This window comes from Sipha flava, unplaced genomic scaffold (assembly GCF_003268045.1).
Source record: "Sipha flava isolate LNK unplaced genomic scaffold, YSA_version1 227_pilon_pilon, whole genome shotgun sequence".
Lineage (NCBI taxonomy): Eukaryota > Metazoa > Arthropoda > Insecta > Hemiptera > Aphididae > Sipha > Sipha flava.
This window is the reverse complement of record NW_020272863.1, coordinates 617623-639086: the sequence shown is the minus strand read 5'-3', so window position 1 is coordinate 639086 and position 21464 is coordinate 617623. Positions and strand designations below refer to the sequence as shown.

The 21464-nt window shown below is 30.8% G+C and overlaps 1 protein-coding gene across 2 annotated transcripts in view; it reads left to right on the top strand.

Moving 5' to 3' along the window:
* Positions 1-21464, top strand: part of LOC112683481 (DNA-directed RNA polymerases I, II, and III subunit RPABC3) — a 53525-nt gene that overhangs the window by 21864 nt on the left and 10197 nt on the right. Inside the window, exons 1-3 of one of the 2 annotated variants that reach the window (XM_025554536.1) lie at positions 303-445; positions 4314-4397; positions 12959-13145. In XM_025554536.1, coding sequence (XP_025410321.1) covers positions 436-445; positions 4314-4397; positions 12959-13145 — 281 coding nt within the window. In that variant the 5' untranslated portion in view covers positions 303-435. Of the gene's footprint in view, positions 1-302; positions 446-4313; positions 4398-12958; positions 13146-21464 lie in introns of those variants that run through there. The other variant, XM_025554535.1, reaches the window with a different exon arrangement.

The window sequence follows — 21464 nt, the reverse complement described above, 5'->3', positions numbered from 1 at the left end:
AAATTATAATGATTTAATCCTAGAATATATGGCCCATATTTATTCACATATATTATCCCTTTTATCACTTTCGCTCTATACATAACAGTAAAAAAAATGGATTCAGACATATATATTTGTTTGTTCTTGATGAACAATATGACTGGGGGGTCAATATTACCCCGATGGGACGCAAGGGGTTTGTTGGGCGGCGTTGGTGGTCTGACGTCAATGAATTCGAGCGCCGCCCACAATAACTAAGGCGCGTACTTGCTCATCGGATCGAAGTCTCATTCAGCAAGGCCACAAGTGTCAACGGACATCGGTAGTCTTCCTGAGTAACTTTAAATTAGAACTTTTTTCTTCATTTTTAACAGTTTTTTTTTTTCTAAAAATAAATCATTGTATTTGTATTTTAAATTATTTTTCTTTGTACTATGATGGAACTCCGTAGAAATGTCATCAGGTAATATAGTCATTTAAAATAATCAAAACAAAATCATTGAGATGAGATCATATTTTAACTATTCATTTTAGTATCAACATATTACTTTCATTTTAGAACATTAATCATAATCCTGTTTTTTAATTTATTTTAAGCAATAAATATACATTGCTTAAGACAAATATTGATGTCTCATATACAGTTGTAATAATTAGCATCTATATATAATATAAATATTGTGTAATAGAAAAATAGTTACAATATTTATATTATAATATGGTAACTTTTATAAAATACTCCTACAGCAAGTTGTACTTGGTTTAATTATTTTTATTATTGATAATACAAGCTAGCTGGTCTAAATTAATTAATCTCTGTTAAGATATGTTGTATAGGAACATATTATTCTTATATTTTGAACCTATATTAATGAGCTGTATGTTGTATGTTAAATTATATTTTAAGTTCTTCGTCAAAGTTTTATTTGCGATGTAGCGAAATAGTATAAAGTGAAGTGTAAGTATTATTGGTACTACAACAATTTAGATAAGATATTATTCTATATATTATTGTTTACGTTTTATGCTAGTTGTAATTTATAAAGCAAGTATTATTCGTGGTAAAATAAGCAACTTAACAATAACATATTTTAACGAATAAAATCGAAAAAGACATTCATATAATTTTCTTTTGCTAGGGAAAGTATATATATTTTAAAAAATTTTCAATACCTACTACTGATTTTATAATTTTGAGTATCATTATTTTACTATATTTCAATGTAATCGAAGTAATATATTATATTATACTATGTAATTTTTTTCCGGTAGAAGGAAAGCTCCAAAAATGCCAATAGCCCTTCTATAAATTGGAAATTGATTAAAATGAAATACTTATATTTAAAGTAGTATATACCATTCTTGTAAAGTTACATATCAATGTTTAACACATTTTGAAAATATGTTTACAGTTATGTTTTAATGAATCCAAGGATATCGTTTTGAGTAATTTTTAATATGATTGAGTTTTTTGAATCTCAAAGATGTATAACTATAATGTAAGACTAATATGAAATCTAATATTGTTCCAATTAAACTTAAAAAGTTAAAAATTGATACTTGTATTATAAATTTGGTTTATAGTACCCATATTGAAAATTACTATTTTACGTGTTTTAAAAATATTATTAATTTATTATAATAAAGTAGTATATATTAGTCGGTTACTATTTTAAATTATAATTATTGTTTATGTAATAATATAATTTAATGTTTTAATTACAGCTGAAGTATTTCTATAACTATGTATAATTGTATGATTTAATTTGACTTTAGTTGATTGTATGGTGGTATCACATGAGCCATAAGTCGTGTTTTTGTGTTGGATTAATATTATTTTTATAACTTCTATCACTTAAACAATTTTAAAGCTGGATATTATTTACTTTTTTATTTATTTATTCTATTTTTATCTCCAACACGATGAAAAATTATGTTGAAAGATGAACTTGTATTCTACAATTGGTAAGGTAACATGGACATAATAATACGTTCCGCCATTCGTGGAATTCATTACATTATAATAATTTTAAATTTCGTCTACGTATTACTGAAATGAAATCTTATTTAAATTATTTGCCGGAAATACGTAATTTAAGTTTAAATAATTTTGTTTTTTGTTTGTTGTTCGAGTATTTGTATTTAAACGTTGAAACGAATCCAGCGAACCAAATCTCTCAGTTATTCAATAAATTAAAACAAAAACCGTAAATGAAATTTAAATAATTAATATACATGTTTCAAAAGTCTGTGTGATAGTTTAAATATACTTTTTATTAATCATATGTTAAGTTAACTTTTAATTTTAAAATCTAATCGATTCAATACCATCATTGCAAATTCTCGCATAAGTATGTTATAAAATACTGAATTACCAATTATAAACATTTAAATGCTTATAGAATTTTAATTTTTTATTTTTTACTGACCTTACCTTTTTAATGTTTTCGAACAAAATGTTTGTCTTAAAATAATTAAATGTGTATTGGTGTTTCATTATTGAAACATTGAATCTGTTAAGGTTCTTTTTTACTGTTACAAACCACATTATGAATTACAAAGAAAGTCTTTTGAATATCCATTAAAAAAGATTTACTATTTTACTCAGTTATCTTGTGTATTTCGTATGTATATGAAACTCACGTAAAGATGTGTTCCGAGTATTTGAGTGACAAAAAACCGCAATGCGATTTAATAAAAATAATAATTAGTTAAAAATAATGATTTTTACGAGTTTGTCAGCCATTTTGTTTTTTTTAAACTCTCCGACCGAATTCATTTACTCTACACACATGCCTCACACTTGTGTGTGCACAATGATATTAAATATATTATGCGTGTTTAGTGTAATATTATATAAGAGCCGAAATGCATGATCACATACCATTGTTTACAGACAGTTGTTATCGTGCTGAATTATTATTAATACAATATTATAATATATATTCTAACTAAACGTTTTTGATTATTCGCTACAATAATGAAATATCGAGCACTTATTTTTCAAGTCCATAAACGTCGTATTTAAAACGCAAACGAGTTAATTATATTTATTTTCTGTTCTTTTTTTATATTTTAACATTCATATACGGGCTTCTCTCACTTATGTTGTAAATAAATTTACGGAGTCTGACATTTTGTGCAGTGGTATCGTTTCCTACATGATGCTGCCAAACAAAAATGCGTCATCTTTGTTCGATTAAATACTGTATCGGTCAAAATAGCTTTCACATAAACTTAAGGACATTCCATTATCAAGTATTTTAACATATTGACTGCACAAATTTACTTATTGTACAAAGTATAAATGCGCACGCACATACACACGTATACATCATACATACCCATGTGTAATTTGTGAATTCAATTATTTTTGAGTTGGATAGTTTTTTGCCGTGATTGGGTTGTATGTTTACAGCGTCTTATCGAAGATGAAGTACAAAAAGATTCAAAAATATTATGTTTATATACATGCTAAAAAAACTATAATTATTATCAATTTCTGACATAAAGTCCAAACTGTTGTTGACATATTATAGGGTATTACATATTAGATTATTTGTATTCTTTAACAAATCTATAACTAAAAGTTTTTATCAAAATCATAATTTATGTTTTTGAATTCAAAACGGTTAAGTATGTTTTTATTTTATTAAATTTGTTATAGATTTTATTTACTTGTGTTATGTATATTTCTAGTATTACAAGAAACTTTTATTATTTCTCATGGCTTTTTATTGAAATTAAATAGTTTTTGTCACCTCTATGTTGGTATTAAGTTATATAGCTGTCTGCACGTTGACTATATTTCCACGGGAGCTTTTTAATTTTATTAAAACTCGTAAAACGCGTCATACTAGGAGTTGCCGCCGAATAACATATAACGTGCTCTTTAAAATATTGTTTTTATTTTCATACAATTATTCATTACGGTAATTTTATTTTATTATTTTTTTTTTTTTTTAGTAGAAATATTTGCTCTATCATTTCGCGATAACCTATTTGTATTTTCTCTTTCCTTTCAGATGGACTTGAATTTAAGAAGCTGACCTATTATATTTAAAATGCATATATAATATATATACTTAATATCTATGTAAATTTATTATTAACTAATATTATACAAGTGTTTCAATATATATATATATACTCCATTAGTGAATGAAAATAAAAACAATGTATTTGGCGTATGTATTTGTATTTATAAAACATTACTGCTTGCCTATATTATTGTGCATCACGGCGACCGATTTAACAGTGTTATTACGCTGCGTTTAGCAATACCTCCTATCGTATCAATATTGATAAATATCGTTTTTGTGGTATTTCAGTGAGCCGTTTGCATTGCGAGAGCGAATCGTTCAAAATGGAATTGATCTTGGATATCAACTCGTGGATTTATCCGATGGATTTGGGTGAGTGTGCTTAACAACGTTTCCACGTATACTTTTTATATTGTTTTTAAGGTTCTTTTGAAGTAATTAATATACATTTATAGATCTGTTTACCACTAGTATATTCAATTAAAATTTTCTCTTACGAGAAAAATTAAAATATGCTGTCCATTTGCGTATCCACAACAATCTGTTGGTTGTTATGTATGTGCTATGTGTACAATTCAACCAGTTACAGATTGATATAGGAGAGAAAAAGTAGTCGTGCCGCAATATTTAAGCTACGCGTGATAATTTAGATTTCTCAAAGGCTGTTGCAATTATAATCATATTATTCTCGATAACAATTAACATGTATTTATATTCATATGTGTGTACATAGATACAGCTCAACGGGAGGGAATCGATTTCCACAGACCTCGGCTCTTCGCTTCGCGCGCAAATACGCCGTACGAATAATTGAACGTTGGTTGTAATAATATTTTCAACTAGTTCGAATTTATGACGCGCAGATACACTGTAGTTTTAATTAATATACACGTACAATATGCGCGATTGCAACAGTTTTAAATATTTGATTAAACTGCAGTCTTGCATTGGCATTATCGTATGCGTCATGCGCTGTACGATGTGTACGTCCCAGCGATACGTTGTAATGAATACGTCACGGTCGATTGATTGCTGCAGGAATAACTCAATAAAAGGATATATTCGGGTGCGTTGTGTACCGTTACGAAACGATTGCAAAACACTGCGAAAAGACCGAATTCCGAAACGTACTGTCCCGGTCCGCGTTGTCTCGCGCGCGATGCACGCAAACGTTCAGCAGTGTACATTCGACCGTAAAATAACGTATCCGTTGTTCGATACTGTACGGTTCGGACCCGGGATTTTCGCGCTTCCCCGCGACGACAAGATTGCAATGTTTGGACTTTGATTCGCGTACATTTCGTGTGAATAATGCGTAAATGTCGTATGGTCACGTCACAGCAGTGTTACAGTATTTCAAATATACGTGCGCGTACCGCTAACATTCTCATCTCCGTAGCCGGTGGCGTTATGGCGTAAACGCCGGTGTTGTGCGTGCGAGAGCAAGAGAGAGAGGGAGAGTGAACGTAATAGGTACGTGGACGAGACATCAAGCGGCAGTGAGAGAAAGAGAGGTCACTCAGTTTTCGCGCACGCGCGTCCGCCGAACATCGCCCAAGTCGTCGTCGTCGACGGCGGCGGCAGCGGCGGCCGATATGGCGGCAGCAACCGGGGCGCCTAGAGTACTCCTACGCCCGCCCGCTCCCCCGTTTATTTGGCAAAACGTGCGTGTGCGCCGCTGAACGGGAGGCCTCGAATGGGTTGACGCGAAAGTTTTCGACACGTACGTTGTTATCCGCGCACGCGGGATTTTCGAAAACCTACCGCATTGTCGTGGAGTCGTGTGCCGTGCCGCCGTTGTTGTACATCATTGACCATCGTCGTCACCGGAGAGAGCGGATCTTTTTTTTTTCTGCAACAATATAACATCACCTCCGGCCGCCCGACGCTTATCATCATGACCACCGTCAACAAAGTGCGCGCGATCAACCAGTTTACGGTAATAATAATAATAATGTACAATAGTTGTATTGCGTTTAGAAATAAGGGTGCAACGTGAAAAAAAATTAAATAAATCTAAATTGAATGTTTGACTGGCATTAGAACACACATCGATGTTGTACGCGTTATTACAAGCGTATTAGCACATTAAATCGTATTAGGATTTCGTTCGCGCGATCGGTACACTCCGAGGGAACACGCCTACCGCGACGAAAATACTCCGTTACCTGTGTTGGAAAATATGCTCGTGTTCGCGTCCGGATTTCATAACGTACACGTCGTGTACAGTACACGAAACGTATCTTTCTGCCGCCAGATAATATACGTATTATCATTATTATTTACGCGCATTTTTCGATGATACTCGCTGACCATATCGTCACGCGACAATCAGCGTTTTGCATACGTTGCGGTACACGCGTACGCCGAACTATTCGTATTGCATTGTTATCATCCCGTACACACTTGACCAACGATATATGTCTCCGACGTGCGATCATCGTTTGTAACATATGTTTTTTTTTATTATTACTGCGTACGACGTGTTGTGCTCGTGAGGTGTTGCTTTTTCGTTTTCAATTTTTATCCGTAACGATCGGATTGCGTACACGCGCATCGCATAGCAGATGTTCGTGTGACGATTTAATAATACTTCTCTTTCCCTCTTAATTTATACATTAAGATTAATGTATATGTTTATATATATATTTATGTGTGTGCGTGTATATGAAAATACTTAAAGGAATTTCAACTGCCAAAATTTCTTTCCGATTATCCGATTTATACCGAAAATAAATCATTATCCCGCGCTTATATAAAATCCCCTTGACGACGGCTCGACCACCACGAGACCACAAATAATAATAATAATTGGCTTTATTCACGTACATCTCTGATTTTTGCCGACATAGACTATTATTTTTCACACGAAACGGTTTGAAACGCATAAATTATTAATTTAAAAGATAAAAACAAATTTATCGCTTCTTATGGTTTAAAGCATTTTTTTTTAAATATTTACAATATTACAATTTTATTGGATGCAACTTCATTAGTATCTGTTGTTTCGAATGATTTAGAACGCTGTTTTATTTGCAATTTTAAGTTTGTATTGTTCTATTTATTAATGTGTTTATATATTTTGAACTCTATAATTTATACTATGTGTATTATCTATACATTAACCGAGTCCATTGATTTGGTAATTTTTGCAAATTCGTCTAATTTATGAACCAAGTTATTTGTTTGGTATGCTGATAGATTAATAAAATATCATATTAGTTATTTTATTTCATTTTTGCTAACGTTGGAAATCACATTTATATAAATATGTATTCATGGATGTACATATTTTTTATGACAATCATTATAATTTATAAATATAGTCGATTGCACATAAATGGTAGTTAAAATAATATTTTTTATGAATAATAACGATGAATAAAAATGTTTATACAAATAATATGAAATCAAACAGTTTTAAATTTAAAAATAACATTTTTCATTGCAATTTGAAGTGTTTAATGTTACTCTGCGCTTGAGTTTATTACTGTATAAAACTATAAAGAGGTCTTCAGGAGCGATGATTTATAATTGTCAAATATGAATAATTCAAACAATTGCAGATGAAAAGTACGCTGCTATGTGTGCAGAATTCTAGATTATTTACATTATTTGATCATAAGAACACATTATAACGATAAAACAACAACAAATTGTTTAACCGCTGCAGTATTTCCGTTTTCACAAGTTGTCATTAGTTTTTCGACATCATTGAGCGATCCTTTTTTTTTTTATACAGTAAACAACTAACCTCGCACTTGCTATTAAATTGGAAACCAAAAATAAAATTTTTAAGTTTTACATGATTCTGGTCCAATTGCAAAACTGTACCGTTGCCAAAATTCACATGTTTTGCGAATATTTGTCTGCGTGCCCATCGCAACCGCGGTTCCTTTAAATATTCCGCGTGTCGTACAACATATACGTTTACGTGTACATTACGTGACGTACACAATTTTTGTGATATTGTCGTCATATACGTATACACCAGCGCATGTTTGTATACTATTATTTATCTAAGATTTGCGTATACACATACGGTCGTTTTCGCCATACACCCACGCAGTTGGTACTACTCATACGTTGCTTACGTGCCTACTTACCATACGTTCGAATACAAATGTGTGTGCAGTAATTCGGTACGAAACTGAAGTAAAGAAAAATTATTTCGACCCTATGAAACCGTTGTATTATAATATATTTATATTATACGAGTCGCCGTGTTACGAATGTACTCAAACAGTAAAATACAAATTTTATTTCGTTCGGCCCGCGGTGGCAAAAGTCTAAACGATATGTAATGATATTAAGAGTCCACAACGTCCAAAACTCTTGCGTTCTTATAATTGAAACGGTTGTTTTTGAGTGTATGTGTGTGTGAGGGGGACTGTCCGCTGTGCGTTTCTTTTTTTCGCGCGACGGCGAGTCCCTCGTTTGAAAGAAAAATAACATTATCCAAGGTTGCCGCCGCCGTCAGCTGCTTAATGGTACAGTGTGCGTCGCACACACCATCGGATCGATTCGCAGGCCCCTTTCCCTCACACATTTTCCCGACTGCTCCCCTAGCCCCTCTCCCCTATTTTCGCCCGCCCTTAGCCCAAGCGTGCGCACGTACATCGGCGGCGGTCGGCGGAATGACGCAACACCCGGCGTAGTGTGTCAGGTCTCTGGCGCGCCGGTCCGATCGCGCGCCCCCACCACCTCCTCTGCCCGTCACCACCGACGAAACGACGACCCATTCGCGACCCGCCGCGTCGCCAACCCACCATCCCGCGCGCTTCGACCGCACCACGTCGTCCGGCGGTTTCCATCGCAATTCGCAATTTCAAATGTACTCCAGCCCGCCCGCTCCGCTCGTCGTCAATTTCAATGCCAAGGTTATAGTGGCACACGGGCGGTTCTCAGTGCCAAGGTTGTACATAATAGAACGTTGTCGTCGTAGTCGTCGCACAACGCGCGAACACTTCCCCTCCGTCCGTACATACATGTATATAACACTCGTGTACCCGCCGGCCGTCCTCTCCCCCTCCACAACGGGGGGACACTCGGTCGCTTGGTGCGCTGCCGGTCGCCTCGTACTTCGCTGCTCCGCGTTAGAAAATTCGCGAGTTCACCCACTCCTCCTTCGTCCGCCACCTACGTCCGCTTTACAATTACGTTTCGTATATTGTACGTCAATAATAAACCACTGCGTATTTATACATACATCACGATCCGAAAGATGTCCATCTGTTACAATGCATACAAAACGATTAAATTTTATTTTAAAGCGTCGGACATTTTCCTCTGATGGGTTTTTTTTTAGTCAACACATCACACAATTTTACCGTTTGCCGTAACCTTAAAATGTTCCTCTTGTTCGACTCACATTTCTTGTTCCGGAGCAGAATATTTTTCCGAAAGTGTCTGTGTATATTGATATCGATTTGCATGGCATTGGCTTTGTCCCTCGAAATAATGACGCACTTTTTGACTCGCCTAAACGTAGCTTATATGGTTCATCGGATATTTCAGTTATAAGAAGTTATAACCAATATGACAACAACCGTACTTAAATTTTGGTTCGACATTCGATTTTTTACGTCGATTTTTAGTGCAGTCATTACTTCAAATTGCGTATAAATAAAAATAATTTGTTCAACGGATAAACTTTATGGAACTAAATAAATGAGTGCTAATTTTTCTGTTTTTTTTTTCCTGAATAGTTTATGTAAATATATACGTGTGTATGTGTATAAATTATTAAGAGTAAATTATTACAAATTATACAATACTGAACGTGTCCGCACCGTCGGGGGCTCCTCTCTCGTGACTTGAAGTTTTTTTTTCAGTTTAACTAGGGCGTGTATATTCGCTACCTTTTGTATCACAATGAAATTTCTTGCGAAAACACCGACACTGCACGGTCTAAGCATAATAATCGGCAAACGAAAACCATTATTTATGTATAACCGTAGTGCGGTCGGTTGTTAGAAACTGTTGGTAAACCGCTGGCACTGTATGTGTTGAAATAATAATAAAGACTTACGAAAACGTAGCATTTCGATTCGCAGAAATGTTTATTATTGATTCGCTGTGTAACAAAACCCTGCTCAAATATTTCATAATTTGTTGTCGAAAATGAATAATATTTCTAAAGAAAGAGCATGTCTATGTTATATAGATTTTTGATAGGTATTATTCTAGATATTTTGTTTGTTTAAATGTTACTACTATACATACCTGGTTAACAATTAATGTTATTTTCGTATTTCTACTCAATTCTTTCACTAATGATTTATTTTTTAAAAAAATAACACTTTCAATAGTAATACGCATTTATCATTAAAAATAATTTGATCCAACGAATTATTAATTCATATTATTTATAGCTTTATATATTAATAAGTACTTGTTTATAATTATTTTATAGTGAAATATATTATATTTTCTATGACCTTTGACTGCGTTATTTATTATATTATTTAATGATAAAACATTACAAAATTCTATTTGGTTCGTAAACAATTAATTGAAGAAAAAAATTTTATTACTTCATCTGTGGTTTTATTATTTATTTATTATTCTTATAAGTTATAATAATAAATTATTATCATATTCTTATCATTATTAATTTATTGTATATCATCACTAAATACTGAGTGAAATTATAACACTGAAAATATTTTAGATAATTATACTTAATACAATATAGTCAATATAGTCCAGTCATTCCTAAACTGTGAGGAGAGCGTCCATTGGGTGGCGTAAGCACTTATTGAGGGAATTGCAATGCAAATATTTATATTGTATTTAATACACTATTATATATTTATTTTTAGATCGAAGGTAATTTGTTTTTATTAAAATAATAAAAAAATGTTGTTTTATTTATTTATGAGAGATTAATTTTTTTTGTTTGGAGATGCGTGAACTAAAAAAGTTTGGGAACCACTAATATAGTCATACTTTATATTTCTATTAATTGAAATGTTTTTACTTCCGTTTTTTTTTCTAATAATATTTTATTAAAAACAACATGAAATATTGATTTCAATAGCTGACCTCAATTTATCTACCCTTCATTTCAATCAAAAACTATTCCTGAATAATTTATTTAACTTTCAAAGTTAAGCCAATGTTTTATGCATTTAGGTTCTCTGCTTTTTATAATATTAATATAATTTTTGGGTATGAATAAATTAAGTAAGGAGAAAGGTATAATTAAATAAGATGTGGTTAGAGTATAAGATAAAATCATAAAGACCTAAGTAAAGAGTAAGTATCAAAGTAGACATTATAGATAGTGTAAATACTACCAATATAAATTATGATTGTTGGATCAGTTATGGGTTTGAAACAAGGATTGAAAAAAAGCGTGGTCATTATATTTAGATTTAATTTAAAATATAATTAAAATATTAGTCGTTTAAAACTAAGTAAAATGTTACAAATAAATATTTTCTGAAAAATGAATCGAAAAATCAATGTACATAATGTATTATTAGGTTATTTCACACTGCATAGTAGTAAATATATATAATATATATATTTACTATTTTGTATATATATTATATATACCAAACCTTTACTTATAATTTAATTTTCTTAGATTTTATCTGCACTACTTTTTTTTTTTTTTTTGGTATAAAGTAGTAATAACATCTTAATATTCAAAAACTATGTAAAAATCTAAACAAAATAATGGTTTTGACCAAGTTTACTAAAAAAAAAAATGTCCAAAAACCAGTTTTCTTTAAAGAATTTAATTCTATATTAGTGAATAAATATGTATAGATATAATGATGATCAAAGCTCTGCGTGACAAAATAAATAATAACTATATAAACTAAAGTTATAAAAGTGGTTTTTTAAGTATGTATTTATAATTTATGTTTAAGTTTGAAGTTTTTCTATAAATCACATAACGAATAGAGACTAATATAATTTAATATTAATCATTGAAATGAATTACAATACGAAAAATATGATTCAAATATTTTTATTTGTATTGAAATCGGTTTTGGTTGTATTAATAAGTTGTTATTCGTAAGAAATTTAAGAATGAAATACACTTGTCTGTATGTATTATTCAAATTAAATTTCCTACTAAATTTGTTTAATCATAAACAACAAAGTAAATCGATCTGGGTTTTTATAAATATTAAATATTTCTTATTGTATTAAACCTATTCCAACTAATGCAGTAATTCATTTCTATATCGTACAACCATCTTATAATAGTTTTATGTTATTTTCAAGTTTCAAAAATATGGCGACATAAAAATATGTGCTACAAGTTGGGTTAGACGTAACGTTGGATTGGCAGTATCGTTTTACTTATTTTTTTTTTGGTTTTTATTATTTGAAACCATACTATACGATGAGGTAGTGAAATACTCGAATTCCAACAGTCTATTAGATTTCACAAACACGCACTAGGGTAGTGGGCTAACTAACTGTACATGAATACTTAATGTGCAATGCAACGCGAATTGATTAACGTTTGACATGGAGAAAGAGAAGTATTAGCGCATGAGAGAATATCCTAAAATATTAGCATTGCCTAATATTATTGGTACAGAGAACGAGCGCATATAGATATCTAATCATAAAATGTGCTATAGTGAAGAGAATAAATATATATATAAAGAAGAGAAAAAAAAGTCGAACCGGTTTCGTGGTACGATCTCGGGAGTTTTTTTTTTTATTTCCATCCGACCGGTTTCGTAGCGAGCATATGCTTCTGCTTAAATAAGCGGTCGGGCCGAAAAAAAAATTCGGTCTTCGGGAAACTTGGATACTATTTAAATACACGAGGAGACGAAGGAAAAAAAAACCAAAATTACGTATGGGAGATCTCAATTGTGTGTACACTGTGCATGCGTAATTAATTATGATGTTATGTTAATGAAACAGCGGTAAAAATCGCTTATTTGTTGCCGTTTCAGGTGATAAATTTCGACTGGTGTTGGCCACGACGTTACGCGAGGACGGACAGCCGGACGCGGGTGATTGGAATCCCATCGAAATGGATCAGAACGGTTGTCGGGCCGACAGTTTCGAGTACGTGATGTACGGGAAGATTTATCGCATCGACGGCGACGACAAGGTGAAAGAGTCGCACAAAAACAAACTGTGAGTACAATGCATATATAACCTATGGCAATCGATTACGTATTACATGATAACAGTAAAAAAACAATAAACGCGTTTCGACTGTGCGTGCGAAGCGCAGCACGCAATACCGAACGATAAAATGTCGCTAAGACTCGCGCGCACAGGGCCGCCGACTGGAAATGAGAATGCGTGTTGTCGACGAAACAGAAATAAGTGGACGAGCTGAATTATCATAATATACGCTATCAGTTTTCAGTGAAGCTTTATCACATTGCGTCATACGGTTTTCCGAAACAAACGGTCGCTAGAGCCCTCGCGCTCACGATGTTCACAATTCGTATTGTACCAATCGTAATAACAATAATCATCATAAATATTGTTGCTGTCACCCCGATCGGGGAACTCGGTGTGGAGGTATTCATTTGTTTTTTTCTGCACTTTTGATAATGACACACGTCGCGCGCATTACAAAACGCACGTCGTTTTTTAAGACGTCCCCCCCCCCGAAACTCGCCGAGCAGAGCTGTAGGCACTCGTCACGATAGTAATAGTAGTAGTAGTAGTAGTAGTAGTAGTAGTAGTAGTAGTAGCAGCAGTAGTAGCAGTTGTAGTGGGTACTCGGAGTATAATAGTAGTAGTGGTAATAGTAAATAGTAAGAAGTAGTAGTAGTGGTGTTTTTAGTCTTAGTTTTAGGTACATCGTGTGTGGTTGTTGGCTCGGATTATTTTTCGGGTTTTTTTTTCCTCTTCCTAAATGGTATATACAGCGCTATCTGTGTATGCGTAACACACGGTACGCGCGCTGCCGACAACCGACGACAGATCACGCTGGCAGTACGACCGTAACCGACCGACGACGACGACGATGACAACATTCCTCAAGTTCGCTTCTTTACTCTTCTGTTGTGTGGGACTGGGAACCTCGCTGTGTTAACTTGTCATTATATTGTTTCGATTTTATTCGACGAAATCAGAGTGAACACAGCTGGTGGTATCTCAGTCTCATCGCAGAACAATATCTACGGACGAGAAAACGGCGACGACGACCTCGTTTTTATAAAATGTTTAGTAACGTACACCGACAGACGAGTGCAATTTTAACAACCATGTAATATTCGTATGCGATAGAGAATAGAAAATACATCTAATATTGTCGTTAATGGGACATTGTAATTGTATTTTGTTTTTATTTTTGTTAATATTATTTTATGATATCTCGTTGACGATATCCGTTCGTCTCCGACTGACGTGTTACGCGTTTCTTATAATAATACACAATACCTATGTTTACATTAAGAATCTTAATATTGTATAATAAATATTAGCTAGAAAATGTTTAATATTTTCTGGTCCAGTCTCAAGTTATTACGCGTTGCCATAACTACGATGTAACGTACGATTGGATGGGTTTAGTTTGCCAGTGAGTAATAATATTGCTATGAAATGCGAAAATGAAACGCCCGTCATCATTGTCACAATAAAATACTCCGTGTTCATTGATATTGTAACTTGAAAGAGTTATCTTTCGTGGTACGATTAATCAGACGCTCGTATGTGAGAACTCTTTCGTCTTCCGTTTATAACCTATTTTTTTCCCCTATTATCTCTTGTGTAATAAAAAAAAATAACATTATCATCCGTCGCAATGGTGTGTAAATTGTTTTTTTTGCGTTCCGACCCGACACTCACGTTTCGCGCGCATTAATTAAAACGATAAAAATATTATATTCCTCAGGATTATACTTGTATAATATTTTTATTGTAATCCGCGATGTTTATGATATTAATTTTTACATATACGTATGTCTTTAGACGTTTACGAGCGAATAACTAATAACGTTATATTTTCTACATTCAGTGTCGTATCCGGTCGCCAATGCTCGCGCTCGTTTTCTCCGTCAAATTTTTTCACCCGTTTGAATTTCATGTGCAAGCGAACGGCTAGAATTATTACCACGATTAAATGATCATCAAGAATATTGGGAAACCAGCAGTTTGGAATAATACGTATCGCATTTGTGTACCGTATTATTATGCGCCCGATGCCGCCAATGTTCCGCTCTTGGTTTATTTGACTGTACATTATAATTAAATATATTTACCGTTAGACATCTTAACTCATTCGGTTAGTGGCATACATGGATATGTGTGTGTGTGTGTGTGTGTGTGTGTGGGTACGAGTTGCAGTCAGCGATTAATTTTCAAGTGTTTATTATGCATACACTCTTACTCATGTGTAAAACAGACTCCAATCGAATTCAAGTGATTATTTTTAAATAATAAATAACTATTAACCATTTGGTTATTTAAAACAATTATAATATTCTGTAAATATATTATATGATTACTGATAAATTGCAATTTTATTGGGTTTTTACTGTTTAATTTTAATTTATACCATCGATTATATTGTTTTGTATTTACTTGTTTATGAAACTCATATTAATATTTTAACTCAAAAATTTTATAGTGTTTTTATTGTACAGTTTATATTCCACTTTAATTTTTGTTGATTTTTTTTTTTTTTTTTATAAAAAGACTATACTTCCGGGTTCGGCAACCTTTTCATAGGAGGAAGCTATATTTTTTAAAAAGTTATAGAACCATGATGGTCTAAGCATTGGTTTTGAACAACTATTTTTTTTTAACTATACACATGACTTACATACTAAAGAAAAACATTTCGATTTTAATGCGTATCCTAAAGATCCGCAGACTGCCGACTCCTGGTTTGAATGAATAGTCAGTGGTCAGTAAAAAATAAATGAGTTTAAATTTAAGATATGGTACAATAATTTATGATATTACTTTAATTTTCATTGAAATAATACTTTGACATCGTTCTGTGACAAATTCTTAGGTTATTGTTATGAAATTATTATAAAAGTACTGATTCATTTTTCGCTTAGAAATAATGCAATATATGTAATGTGGGTTTTGAATTGACTAAAGTAAAATATTTTTCTAAAATAATAAATTTCATAAATTGTAATTACTAGTAAATCTATTCGTGTATAAGGTAGTCATTGATGGGTTCAGAATTATTTATCGTTTTGTACTTATCGTATTCTTTTAAATTCAAACTTTAACTAAGTTGCGTTTTTCAAAATATAAATTATTGTTCGATTAAATTTTGTTCATGATTCCAAATAATAAATCAATTTATCATCATTATCTTTAATCTGTAAAACATTATGAATTTAAAACAAACGTCTCAAGCGTTATTAATTTAATGAAAATTAACAACGACTATAACTTATATTTTCCAAGACAAATTCGTTTTATAGGTACCCTCATACATTTTTAATAATAATTTTGATATTTGAGTGAATTCTGTATTAATTATTTTAATTTTATTGTATTATTAGTGATAACGTATAAATATATTTATATAAGTCACGTTTTATGTAACATTTTACACAAAATTGTTAGTAAAATAACTGCTATTCAAAGATGCTAATTTCCAATTTATTGTATTAAAAGTTAACGGATTCGTTTCAGATAAAATAATACCGAAAATTACGTAAATTGTTTTATTTTGTCGAAAATTTTAAATTATTTTATATCTATTTTTAGATTGAAGTTTCACTATTTTTGAAAACAACTTATTCTATATTTGTTTATTCCCTCAAAACAGAGTTGTTGACTAGTTACATACTCACTGTACAACTAATATACGTCAATAATACAGTTTGCAGTAATTGTGAGTTCCTGGAAAAAAAAAAAACACTTAATTTTTATTTAATTATAGTCAAGTGATTTTATTAAAAGAAATATTTCTACAATTGTCACTAATGGAATATCAAACATACGTCAATTACATGTTTATAACAATTTAATTGCTATTTTAATAATTTAATGTTAATTTATACCAAAACTACTTTAATAAATTTAATTTAAAGAAATTGCATGCCTATTCCTTGGTATAAATTTAAAAATTTTAATACATTTTTATCATAGAAAAATTCTTTACGTACAATATTTAATTGCCAGATGGTCAATTATTATACTTTGCTTTCTTCAATAAATATTCATAGTAATCCTCATTTTATGTTAATATGATTTTTAAAAACAATTATACATTTTGTAAATTATATTATATTATAATACTGTTGTTTGTAAAACTACTTTTTAAACATTTCACATTCAATTTAATTACCTATGATCATTACCTATTCACTGTTCACTCCAAGTGACAAGCTTAACTCCATATAGATGACTAATTGGCATTTTTAATATATATTCCTTTATTTATTATGTACATTTCCTTTACCAATATAATCTAAGCTTGATGAGGCTAGATTTAAATTATTATACATTATAATTATAATAGCCTTATTCTTCATTAAAATAAATTATAAATGTCTTTATAATTATCGTAGATATTAAATTTCCAATTAACTTTTTACAAATCTTAATATAACAGTATTTTTGACTTTTGTTTTTAATAGCTGTATAAAATATATCTTTTTTAAAGTAAAAAAATGTCAATTAAAATTATTATCTTCATATTACATTTCCTGATATTTTTTTATAAAATAATTGACTGTTTCTATAATAATTAAAATTATATTAAAAATATACGAAAATTATGTTAGGAAAAAAATGAGTTTTACACATGGTAGATACGAGTATTTAGATTTTGCAATAAATAAACGTCTATTGTTATTTACTATTAAAAATTATATTTATAATTATTTTTGTAAAAATGAAACCTATTTTTTTCATTACATATATAACTGTATTTAAATTAAATATTTAGGATATTTATATGACTGTCCCGAAAGGCTAGTGGAATGTGTGGAATGAAAAACTGTGTATCAGGAACGAAGCAATAAATTGTTTTGAATTTATAGCGTTAAGTAATTTGTTCAGTAATGTATAAAACCAACAGAGAAAAGCCCTAAATTAAAATAACTGAGATCGTCTAATTTTAAATGTGTAACAATTTTCTCTTATTTAAAAATGTTTTCGTTGTTTTTTTTTGTTAATTTAATATAATGTAAAAGACTACTTTGAAAAAAAAAAAATTACATAAATATTATAAGATAATTTAAATCAATATGATATAAAAAAATTAGTTATTGTAATTAAAAGTTAATGAATGATGGATACAATTTTGAAAAAAAATTATACTTTTTATTTGTATAGGTTAAGTAAAGCGTATGTTTTAATTTATATATTAATTTACGAGTATTATTTAACTATTTAATCATTTTTAATTTTAATTTTTTTTTTATTATTATTTTATTATTTTAAATTTATATTTTGTTTTAAAATTAGAAAATATCAAATTAAGAAATTGGTAAATGAATATTTTGTCTTACCAATTGTTTATATATTTTATATTGATATTTACTCAAATAAACTTAAGTTATGTGAAGGTCTTTTGATTGGTCATTCAGTCCTGTGCAAATTACATAAACTATTAATGGCCAAGGTTATTGTTGGTCTATATATGGTATCATATTTATTATAATAATATTATTATTTAAATCTAAATAATAATTTAAGAAACTAAAATTATAGTTGTTATTGAAAAAAAGTATAACACGAGTAGATATTAAATCATTGATTTTTGGTATTTTGTGAAAGTATTTGTCTCATTTTCTCAGAAATTAATTCTATATGTACGTATTCAAGCTTATGGATTATTATTTAAGTAATTCTTTATTTTTTGTATGTATACATGTATTTATAATAAATTATATTACAGAAATACTAATTAGTATTTTGAATCGCTAATTTTATTTAATTATTGCTATACTTAAAGTCATGAATGATAATGAAATATTGCTATAAACATACTAATTCATTGATTTTTAATTTTAACGTATCTATACATTTATTCTTTGTAAGATATTTTATAATTTTAAAGGAAATGCTTACCTCCCCAAAAATAATTTTTTATACATAGAGCTCCTTATTTTATTATTGTATTCTCAACAACATAAAAGTGCAAAAACATGACGATTTCGTTGCACAACGTTTAGTCGAGGGCGTTTTGAGTAGGCAATTCAGAGGCTTTGGTGTATGCAAATTCAGCATAAAATGATTTTCATGTAGACCTTGATACCGGAAACGACCGTTCCTTTCATATGTTCTCGTTCACTAGCTGTAGAGTGGTAAATTATTAAACTTTCGTATTGGATATGGTTTCCCCTCTTCCTTCGTCTCACCATAAAATTAAAGTTTGTCCGTATAGACTTTGAAAATAAATATCAGTTAGGTATTTCGCAAGTTGTTGGTTTCAATTTAATACGATTGTCATTTATATTATATGACCACACATCCTAGCATAAAAATTCTTTGATATAACCTAAATCATAGATTTTTTCATACTATTATACCATTTTTTTGTCGAAACGTGTCACATACTAATACTGTTAAAAAGTTAAAAGTTTAGTTTCTAGATTTTAAAGTTTTCTTATTAAAACGTACCTCCACTGGATTCTGAATGACGTTTGCGTAGAATTGTATGTTAAAGCATAATAGTAATAGTAGTAATATTAAAAATACTTGTGAGAGAGAGAATGGTTAGAGAAGGGCCAAGAGTCGCGTGGCACGAAACCCCACGGTTGAACTGGGTCAGTGGTGCATTGCGGCGAGTACTTAATGTTATATATTCTCTCTTCAACCCCTTCCACTTACTTCTTCTATCCATGAACTTCTTCTAAAGTTTTTGTATGTGTGTGTGTGTGTGCGTGCGCGCGCGCGTACGTGTATATGTATACATTTCCCCCTAGTTCTTTTTTATTTTGCCACTGCTAAAGCTTGTCAGAAAATCTATTGTGCAAAAGAAAAAAAGACAGGTGAATATAAATCTAATAGAGTAGGTCGATTGTATATATGCTGCTGCATACTTAAACTCTTTTGCCAAGTGGGCCACGTCCGTTTCGATTAGGACGTTTATTGATAGCACTTATATCGGCTGCCAAAGTTTGTTATTTCAAAGTTTACTGTTGCTAATTTAAACAGACTATTAGAATTATATTGCGCATATGCCAATTTAATAATTGAGAACCCATATAAACAGGTCTTTTAGTCCGACTTTTAAAATAACTAAAATTATGATCATCAAAATAATTATTATAAGTATTATCTGAAAATCGTTTCGAAATAAATGTATCAGAGCTAATACTTATGCTTTAAAAGTGGACTTTATTATTTGATAATATTTTTAGATATATAATACATTTACAATCAATTTTTATAAATAAAAGGAAAATTTTTTTAAATTATACTACTAAATAAAATAGAAATTACTATAATTTTGGTGAGGATGTTAAAATTTTTATTTTTTGGCTAGTAGCTATTTTCACGAAATACCTTTTTTTTATGGATAGTTTGCGATGTTAACCGCGTTTTTATTCAAAAAACGATAGAAAAAATTCGAAAATTAAAGTCACAAACTATCAATAAATTTTCCCCTGTATATAAAATAATGTATTTGGAGGATTTTTTGGATTTTTAAAAATTTACTTTTTCTTTGACATCCGATTGCTTTACAAACCACTATCGATAGTCATAATTTGTTCGCCGCCGCGGTAGTTTCTTTATTGGTCGCCGTTTACCGACACAATTACACGTACACTATAAATTATGCAATACACAGTTATTATATACTATTATTAGGTTTACAAATTGTATGGCGAACTTCGTGGTACTTTAAATAGTATCAAATTCGGTGTGATGGTTATACTCATACTCATAGTAGATACTTAGACATTTGATTGTTATTTCCCATAGCGATTTATGCGTTAACTCAAAAAATAAAGAATTTATATATTTTGTTAGGAAAGAAAACACTCCATTGAATACTTTTTTGTACTGTCCGATTATTTATTCTTTTACTTGACTTTATACACGTATAAATGATTTTCCCATCGTAACTTTTCGATGTACTTTGACCATAATTTTTATTTATGATTTTCGTCTCATACATATTATACATTCTGCGATTAGGATGTATTGAATTCACACTCATTAATTTATGCAAACCGAGAGAAGTAAGGGAGAAAAAAATGATTTACGTCAGTCGATGCCAATGAACCGAAGAAAAAAATGTTATTTTATAGCATATTATACAAACAACGTGTAGCATAATTTTTTCAATTAACGATCAAATGAACGTTAGATGTAAACCCTCGTATCAATCCTATTGATTCAGCACCCCTTCTGTTTCTCACTCGATTCACATTTTTCTATTGGCACTCATCGTAATATTTTAATAACGAGTATTTAAATTGAGTGCACCCGTTTACGTGGGTACGATGCATGTTCTCGCACGTCACGTCAAACGTTTATGCATCCATGGCAAACCATAATTCGGAACCC